The sequence below is a fragment of the Nanorana parkeri genome, unplaced genomic scaffold (genome assembly GCF_000935625.1).
Source record: "Nanorana parkeri isolate BGI_ZX_2015 unplaced genomic scaffold, ASM93562v1 scaffold588, whole genome shotgun sequence".
NCBI lineage: Eukaryota > Metazoa > Chordata > Amphibia > Anura > Dicroglossidae > Nanorana > Nanorana parkeri.
The window spans coordinates 758,965-768,521 of record NW_017306856.1 but is presented as its reverse complement, the minus strand read 5'-3'; the positions used below and the strand labels follow the sequence as shown (position 1 = coordinate 768,521).

At 49.3% G+C, this 9,557-nt stretch overlaps 1 protein-coding gene across 1 annotated transcript in view; it reads right to left on the bottom strand.

Moving 5' to 3' along the window:
* The window catches only part of SCRIB (scribbled planar cell polarity protein), a 127,989-nt gene that overhangs the window by 20,839 nt on the left and 97,593 nt on the right, over nucleotides 1–9,557 (bottom strand). Inside the window, exons 31-33 of the mRNA XM_018562648.1 lie at nucleotides 5,752–6,105; nucleotides 3,038–3,112; nucleotides 2,844–2,891 (exon numbers count right to left, since the gene is read on the bottom strand). Of these exons, the coding sequence (XP_018418150.1) occupies nucleotides 2,844–2,891; nucleotides 3,038–3,112; nucleotides 5,752–6,105 (477 nt within the window). The remainder of the gene's footprint in view (nucleotides 1–2,843; nucleotides 2,892–3,037; nucleotides 3,113–5,751; nucleotides 6,106–9,557) is intronic.

Below are 9,557 nucleotides of genomic sequence, written 5' to 3'. Positions count from 1 at the left end.
GGCGCCGGAGAGAGGGGGGAGGGAGCGAGCGAGCGAGCGAGAGAGAGAGAGAGAGAGAGAGACAGGACTCCCGACAGAGGGAGAGAGAGGTACAGGACTATGGACAGAAGGCACGGTGATACAATGCACAGTTAATACATTGACAGATCCTGCAGAACATACGGTTTTATCAGTTACAGTCTCCGCATGCAGCACAGCACCATGACATACATGTGACATGTATGTAACCATTTTAGTTGTTTTTTTTCCACAAGCCCATGAAAACCTGAACCCAGAATGAAGCCAGCAGACTGTTACACATGGGCATTTCGGGGATATTGCTCCGGTTTGCAGCCATCACCCAGATTAATAGTCAGCTCTATTAGTTCCCACATTTCCATCAGCAAGCAGAACTCACGTCCCATTCCCAGCATCTCATAGTTCAGACCAACCAAATCTTAGATTTCAGAATTTGGATTGATTGAGGGATTGTTTTAACAACTATCAAGTTTTTACTGTGATCTGCGTCCCCTATCAAAGGATTTCAGACAGAACAGGAAGTAAGGTGAAATCTCCCCTTGCTGTTTAGTTCAAAGTGTCAGACTGAGCAGAAATTTGGGGGAACATTTCTTAAATCGGGTGTGCTATATCATTTACAATCTGACAGCAGTTCTACTCTTTCTTACTATCCCAAAATGAAAAAAAAAGCTTTGACTGGAGATTTAACCATTTAAAGGAATATGCATACATATATATATTCCTCAAATGGTTACAAAGTACTTGGGTGTACTTCCTGATCATCTCTGCACCCCTTCACACCCCGCCCAATATTACCAGCAAACTGACAGCATGGATGTGATCTATATTCCTCTCCCTCCTTATCTTTACCTCCAGCAGCTGTGCTCCACTTCTGCTGGGTTAAAGGAAGCTCCGTCAATGTAAAAAAAAAAAAAACACAAAAAAAACCTTCCTGCATGCACGTGCTCAGGAAGGTACCAAGTGAACAGAGGTGGGGGGTATGCGACCTTAAAAACTACACTACACTGCACATTAAACGAAAAGAAAAAAAAAAAATCTTGCTTGGAGCCCAGGCCTCCCCGGCCGCCTGGGCCCCTCACACAAGTAAAGGCTGTACCCCCCTGATGGCGGTCCTGGCCGGGGACTCAGATCGCGACCCCCCTGTTCACTTGTGGGACCCCATATGGGCTCGCGACCCACACTTTAAGAAGCACTGATCTATATCACAGGAGTGTACGAACACGTTCAGAAGCTTCTCTGAGACATACCATGTAACATCGTTACATTGTATTAACTCTTCATATTCTAAGCAGTGACCTTTCATCTGCATGTAATGTCAGTGGAAGCAACCTTACAATTGTTCCCATGTAACCTCTCATTAACCCTCCGTCATCACTATCCAACTCCCAAGTGTGCCCGTTGAGATGCGGCTGCTGTTCAAGTGAATGGCGGGCTGACAGCGGCCGCATCTGTCAGCAGTAGTCCGCATGTAATCACGCATGATACACCTACATGTGGTTCCGGGAGGCAGGATAGATGCGACAATCTTCTCTCCTGAACCACATGCAATGGTGCCATGCATGAGTACATGAGATGCAGCCGCAGTCACCCTGGCATCAACTTAAAGGGGTACAGCGATTACATATGAACGGGTACACCTGGGATTCCACCCACAAGAATCTGTAGGTTCCTGACGCAGGATCCCCAGAATGGGCATACAAGCCCCGTGGGAATGCAACCCATGTGTCATTATAAAAATTATTACAAAAAGAAAGCCTAGTGTCTGCCAACACCTTTAATGTATTACTTCATGATCCTAAAGCTGGACTCCGGGATCAGCAAATATTCCCTAAATGTGTATTCCTACTTTGTGTGCTTTGTGTACGTCTTCCAGATCTGTGCAGTAATCTAGTTTAAACGTAAAGCTTCCTGTAATAAAGACTCGGTCACTGCTGTTCTCTCCCCATGTGCAGGGTGACTGGTGTTGTCTCCGCCCCCTCCTGTAATAAAGAGCGGTCACTGGTGTTGTCTCCGCCCCCTCCTGTAATAAAGACCGGTCACTGCTGCTCTCTTTGTGCAGGGTGACTGGTGTTGTCTCCGCCCCCTCCTGTAATAAAGACCGGTCACTGCTGCTCTCTCCTTATGCAGAGTGCCTGGTCTTGTCTCCACCCCCTCCTGTAATAAAGAGCGGTCACTGCTGCTCTCTCCTTGTGCAGGGAAACTGGTCTCGTCTCCACCCTTTCGTGTAGTTCTCGGCAGGCAGCCCATTAGTGGGTGGAGCTTGCTGGGACAACTCTGCTCTCTGCACAGGCTATGTGCAGCAAAGTAATGATGTCACAACTACTATTACACGGTACTATCTTGGTTTGTAAAGGCATCTGGTGTTCACAAAGTGGATTTACATTCGTTGTGGCCATTGAGGAATATATTTAAAGTTTGGCACCCGGATTTTAGCTTTAATGTAAATTGCACGGAGTTCTTCTTTAAGTCGCCAAAACCCGGCACTATCTGCTATCTTCAGTTCTGGAGAAGGAACCGCCCCCTACCCCCACTTTGCCTTCTTTTTTTACCAGTCTACTTTTTAACCCATTTTCTTTACACGCCCCTTCGCCATCATAACGGTTCATGATGGAGGTAATTTATCACCATAACAAAGAGGCATTATCCAGCGGATCTTTATAAATTGGCCCCACGTTGGATGGACAGATTAGTCTGGTCTGAAACCCACAACCGACCAGACGCATGCAGGTCACATGACCCCCCCCCCAGTACAGCAATGCCCAATTAAAGTTACAGCGCCCCTTCTGGAAGCAGGAAGTAGAGGCGGTGGGTGCAGAATAACTTACAAATCGCGTCTCCCTGCCACCGAGGGGACAGGACCGAGGAGGGCCAGCCTGACACACACAGAACAGAGTCAGGAAGATTATATAACCAATCAATGGAGATGTTATTGCATCTGAGTGGTGTGAATAGTACACCGGGTGTGTGCAGACGTATTTACACACAGTAGATGTTTCCCATGGAGGTTTATGACTCTCACCTTCGAGCCGCTGGGGCTGCAGGGGGAACCTGGAACGTCCCTTTTATTTCCAGTTGTGTAATCTCCAGAGGGAGTCTGTAAGGCAGAAAACACAAAGATGAGATTAGGAGAAGTCCGGCACCAAGCCAGAAGATTTTCCCGGATTATATTCAGCCTGAGCAGATCAATCACAGACCTCCCGGCCTGTCCTAACAAAGGGTACATCACCCCGCACAATGCCATGCTGGTCACCATGTTTGTTATAAGGATAGTGAGGTTCCTTTACTTGCTCTCAGCAATCTGACTCCTTGGGTAAAATTACAGACTAGATTACCAGCACCACATCGCTCTCTGGAAAGCCAGTTTCCGCGTTCATCATATTGTAGTTTCAGCTCTTCCAGAATAAGTTGAGTGGGAGCACCCCGGGGAAGACCGGAACAGAGCCAAGAACCATGCCCCCCCTCACCCCCCCATTTCACTGATGGGGGTCCCAAGAGATGAGAATACAACAGGGGACCTCCTAACTGCACATATAACTGAACAACCACATTAGGGTTGCACGCTAGTCCTTTACAATGGGGATAGAAACCAGTTATCAGAATGGTTAAAAAAAAAGCCCCTTTATGGCTATGAGACCACACTGGCCTAGATGTGTGATTTATTACAAAAGCCTTCCATTACCCCCTTCCCCCCTTACACCAACAGAACAGCTGAGTTCCACCTGCTGAAATGTGTCATAGAAAGGCCACCATATTCCTCTGACCTCACGCACGGGTCAGATGCCTCATCAACAGCCACAGGCGGTGAGACATGCTGGGTCAGCCGACTGAACTTCAAGAGTTGCGGAGATCTATGATGAATATAATGGCGGGCATGCCATGAGCCTTGCTGCGGCGCGGCAGCAACGGGCATGCCATGAGCCTTGCTGCGGTGCGGCAGCAACGGGCATGCCATGAGCCTTGCTGCGGTGCGGCAGCAACGGGCATGCCATGAGCCTTGCTGCGGTGCGGCAGCAACGGGCATGCCATGAGCCTTGCTGCGGTGCGGCAGCAACGGGCATGCCATGAGCCTTGCTGCGGTGCGGCAGCAACGGGCATGCCATGAGCCTTGCTGCGGTGCGGCAGCAACGGGCATGCCATGAGCCTTGCTGCGGTGCGGCAGCAACGGGCATGCCATGAGCCTTGCTGCGGTGCGGCAGCAACGGGCATGCCATGAGCCTTGCTGCGGTGCGGCAGCAACGGGCATGCCATGAGCCTTGCTGCGGTGCGGCAGCAACGGGCATGCCATGAGCCTTGCTGCGGTGCGGCAGCAACGGGCATGCCATGAGCCTTGCTGCGGTGCGGCAGCAACGGGCATGCCATGAGCCTTGCTGCGGTGCGGCAGCAACGGGCATGCCATGAGCCTTGCTGCGGTGCGGCAGCAACGGGCATGCCATGAGCCTTGCTGCGGTGCGGCAGCAACGGGCATGCCATGAGCCTTGCTGCGGTGCGGCAGCAACGGGCATGCCATGAGCCTTGCTGCGGTGCGGCAGCAACGGGCATGCCATGAGCCTTGCTGCGGTGCGGCAGCAACGGGCATGCCATGAGCCTTGCTGTAGTGCGGCAGCAACGGGCATGCCATGAGCCTTGCTGTAGTGCGTCAGCAACAGGCAGGTAGAGGTTATTATAATGAACCCGGTCTGCACTGTGCCGGCAGATCTCATTATCAGTTGTGAGCTAGATCTTAACACTGCCTGTCCTAACAAAGAGTTAAAAATCTAGAAGCACTGAAAGTTAAATGAAGGGAATCTTAGTCTGTCCCCGGTCTTTCTTTGGGGAAAGACAGTTTCCTGTCATTTGGAAATGGAGAGAGAAGCTTGCAATGGCTCCAGCAACACAGACACATCTAAATATGTTGTAAAAAGTAATTTTTAGCTATGCTGTGTGAATATGACGACTTATACATATAGTGGGGCTATCTAATGTATGATTGCAAAAGTGGAAACCCTTTAAATTGATGTATACGAGGAAGTTGATGATGTGGATGAGATATTAGCATTTCATGTTTTTTTATCTCCCTCTAAAACACATCCCAACATTCTATTTGCTTTTGCAGCTGCTGCTTGGCGCTGGGTGAGCTGCTCAGCATATATGTAACCAGTATCCAGAAATACATTTTCAGATCGTTCATTGCCCAGTCACATTGTACGGAGGCCAATGTTACCAGCACGGCCGAAGATTAAGAGGCGGCAATCGTAGACGTGTACCAATCAGATATGAAGCGTTGGATAGTCAGAAATGCTGAACAGTATTCAGTAACAAAGCACCAATACAAGATATATACTACAGACCCCATTATTGGACTGACACCATCCACCCCGCACACAACAGCGCCTCCTTTGGTAAAGAGAAGTAACAAACTCGTGAGCATCCGGGGAGTCATACATTACAAACGTGACAATGACATGCTGGAAACCGTGACAAGGAGCAAAAGCTGGTGAGAAGACACAGGAGGGACGACAAACTGGGCTAGTGTACAAACAAGGCAGGCCACGTGATGGCACAATGCACACAGTACTCCGGACCGTTCATGGAACCAGCCAACAGGACACCATGCAGGGACCCGTGCGCGGGCAGTGGTCATCCTGCCAGTGTGCCAAGCATGTGACAATGCCAGCCGACAAGTGATGTACGTGCTTCACATGTGGGGGACAACACGCGTGCAAAAAAAAAACCACACACAAACGTGTTGCTTGCCTTCTTGCAGGAGTACACAGTGGTCTTCAGGACTCCCGCCTTGCCGTATCCAGTAGGGGGCCCACTTAGTGCAACTGCACTGGCCCCTGGCCGCTTCTTGTTAGCCAGTATGAAGGGATTCTCGTTGAAGTGGATGGACTGGCAGTCCACAAGCACCTCCTCCTCTGGCTCCGCCATACCGGAGGGGGTTCCAGACTCGCTGGGCACAGCCGCGGGGGCGGGCGCAACAGCCGGGTGTGGAGAGGGTATCGGGTGGGCGGGGAGGCAGGAGGGGCCATTGGCTACGACTGTTGGGACAGGATGGACAAGGGCCACGGGGACAGGAGAGTAGGAAGGTTCCATTCCCAGGGGAAGCTGAAAGAGCAACAGAGGGAGGAGGAGAGCGAGCAGAGAGGAGGATGAGGAAGAGGGGGAGACAAAAAATAATAAGGAAAGGAGGAAACAGAAGAGGTGTTCTGATACATTTACTACACAACACAAACCGTGACACAAAACATGACCAGCGTTCAAGACCCAACTGGGCTCACATCAATGAGGGACATTTGTAGAATACACAGCCAGGAAACACTTTCGAGGAAACGATCCTAAAAGAATCATTGCACTTTAAGACAAAATTGCACTGATCCTTTTGCCTTGACCTAACCATAACCTTCTCCCCCCTCCATAGATGCATTCTTACCTTGATGCAGTGGCCTCAGGTGTTTGTTTACATGCAGAGCTGCAAGTAACATAGTATTTGAGGTTGAATAAAGACATAAGTCCATCAAGTCCAACCTGTTTGTGTGTATAGTCCATGAGTGTTCTCATTCTTAAGAGTACCTGTACATTTCGGTCTCTCAGGAAGTCGTCCAAAAGCTTCTTGAATGATTCCATATTAATTGCGGAAATTACCGCTTGAGGCAGCAAGTTTCAGACCCTAACCGCGCAAACTGAGAAGAACCCCCTTCGCCCCTTGTGTTCGAAATTTTTTTCTACTAGTTTTAGGTGGTGTCCTCTAGTCTTTGTTACGGAATTAATCTCAAAGAGTTTGTTGCTAATGTTGCTATGACTATGGAACATTTTGTACATGAGTCTCATTCTCCTTGCCGCCCCTGCGCATTACAGCCCCATAACCCTCTATGGTGCCGTGTTCCAAGATGAATGGAGATAACCCCGTAAAAATCTATAGGGCTGCAACGTGCAGGCATGGCTATGAGAGCGAGACTTGAGGCGAAGGATGTAAACAAGGATGGAGGCCGCAGCCATTGGATCAGGGTATGTATGCATCTGTGCAGAGGGAGGGTTAGGTCATGGCAAAAAGGATAAGTGCGTGTTTTAGGGTTTGCTCACACAATGTCTGGAGCAGATCTGCAAACGCAGTTCATTTTTGCCACATTTATTTATTTTTTTAGCTTAAAATGAGCTTTCAGATGCAGTCCAATCCAGTGCATTTGCATGTGTTTTTGATGCGTTCCCATGCGTTGCAGACCAGACAAAATGAGACCAGCAGTATTTTTTTTTTGTCTGCACTGCACTGGTGTGGAGAGAGCCCCAAAATACCATAGGGATGTTTCTTGGGCTGGGAACAAACTGTTCTGGTCTGGACATGGTGTGAACAAGCCCTTAGGCACCCAATGTTTATAAATATATTTATATATTTGTTCTGCTCACTGAAATGTATATATGGTCAGAGCTGGCCTCTATATAAAAAAACCTAAACAGTGGATTGCGCGTGCATTGCGCTGGCTCCTGCATACTGTTCCTCCAGTCACTGTCCATACCGAGGTGCAAACTTTCAGTTACAGCACGGGAGGAAGTATAAATGGACTACAAGCGCGTGGACATCCCGGCACTTGTGCCCCACTGATAATTACGTGTCACTGATTTTTTTTACATTTGAGCCGGCAAAGCTCCATACATGCATTCAGTAACAGGGATGGGAGGAAGAACGAATGGGCGCCGCACTTGTATTCTACTGAGAACTACATGTCCCTCTGCTGTGGTGGCACACGGGACTCCTCTGCAGGGAGAAGCTTCCGACTGATTTTATGTCTCCGATATGATGGGGAACGGTTATAACAGAATGAGCAGAAAATGGGGGGGGGGAGGAGCGTAAAGCTTGCCTATTTATCTCACAAAATGGCAAACATTCATTATAAATAAGCACTTCAAAAATACAAAAACAAAAATGTATACTTGAAGCAAGAACACTGGCACGTGCATGCTCAGTACATGGATAGACAGCCCCGCAAACACGGAGTGGGCAAATGAACATCAGTGGTGTGGCGCACACCTTTGGTCTGGTTAAAGGGAGCCGAGTCCCACCAGGACACACAATACAGCGCTCTGTCACCGCCCACCTGATGCCCTCAATTGAACCCATTTAAAGGAGAACTATGGGGTTAGGGCTTTTCCCCATAGTTCTCCTCAGGGTAACGGGAGGACACAAACTAGCGTCCTCCCGTCACCCTAAGCACAGTATACCGCGAGCTACAGCTCTCTATATACTGAGACGCCGCAGCCGGAGCGGAACCCGACATCAATGTCGAGATCCGCCCATCTGCGTGAGTGACAGCTGGCTCTGCCTATCTAGAGGCAGAGCCAGCTGTACCCGCCCCCTCCCCGTCCGTTCCGCCAGTCAGCGCTGGGTGATCGGAGCGGGGGGAATCCAGCCCCTCCCCTGCTCTCTGCCGTGACAGGATCGAGAGGTGAGCGAACTCCGGTATGTGTTCGCTCACCTCCCGATCTACTGAACCGACCAGTGACAGTCTCATTGTCACAGGTCGGCTAGAACTATGAGGTGAGTGGAAATCACTCACCTCATAGTTCTCCTTTAAGAAGACTTTACTTTGGGGCTTATTGATAAAAACATTAACTGCAAAGTGCAGGTGCAATTGTACACCGGGGTTGGACTTTAATCATTACCTTTCCCGTGGGTTACCCAGATTCAAAGCAGGAGCAGAGAAGGAATGCAAAGAGATTTGGGGCAAAAATTCTCATTTATAACACGGCAAATGTGACGCTGAATAAGCAGCGGAGAGTGCGGAAACAAAGTACAATGGAGCGAAGTCATGGATTATTCACATTCTACGGGGCTGACTTCTACATCCTTACCCAGCGTGTAGCTGGGTGAATGCCATTTTCACAACACTACCACCACTAGATGGAGCCGAGAAGCACATGACTACCAACCAATCTATTGAGTCGGGGACTTGGAATTTGCTATGATCTCAAAATCTGAAAATAATTTCATGCATTTGCTACACTGTAAAAAGAATACTCAACTGTTGCTATGTTTGAGATTTCCATGCTTTGTATTAACTAGACTACAGCTAGTTCCCGGGGGAGTCTATTGTACATTTCCACAACTCTTACGGTGAAGAAGCCCTTCTGCATGCGGAGATTAAAGTAGTATTAAGGTCTGGGCGTTTACCTTAATGCATTCTCTGCATTAGGGTAAAAACAGCCCAGCACCTTTTTTCTATCCCAGTCCCCCCAAACTTACCTGTCAGGTGCTCTCGTCCCAGCCGCCGGTCCCGAAGCGATCATCTGTACCTCGAACTTCCGAGTGAGGATACTGATGGCAGAGGAGCCATAGGCTCCTTCTGCCATTGATCAAAGAGGGAAGGGGCGTGGCCTGCCACAGGGCTATGGACGCACACAGGCCCTGCAGGCACGAGCACGCACGGGTGCCTCCATTAGAACGATGGTGGCACCCGTACAGGGGGCGGGGGCAAGATTGCTGCGGGGACCCCCTAGGAAACGAGGAATTTAAAACTTTTACAGAAAAACAGGTGGGTCTCCTTGTAGGAAACATTTTTTTTTTT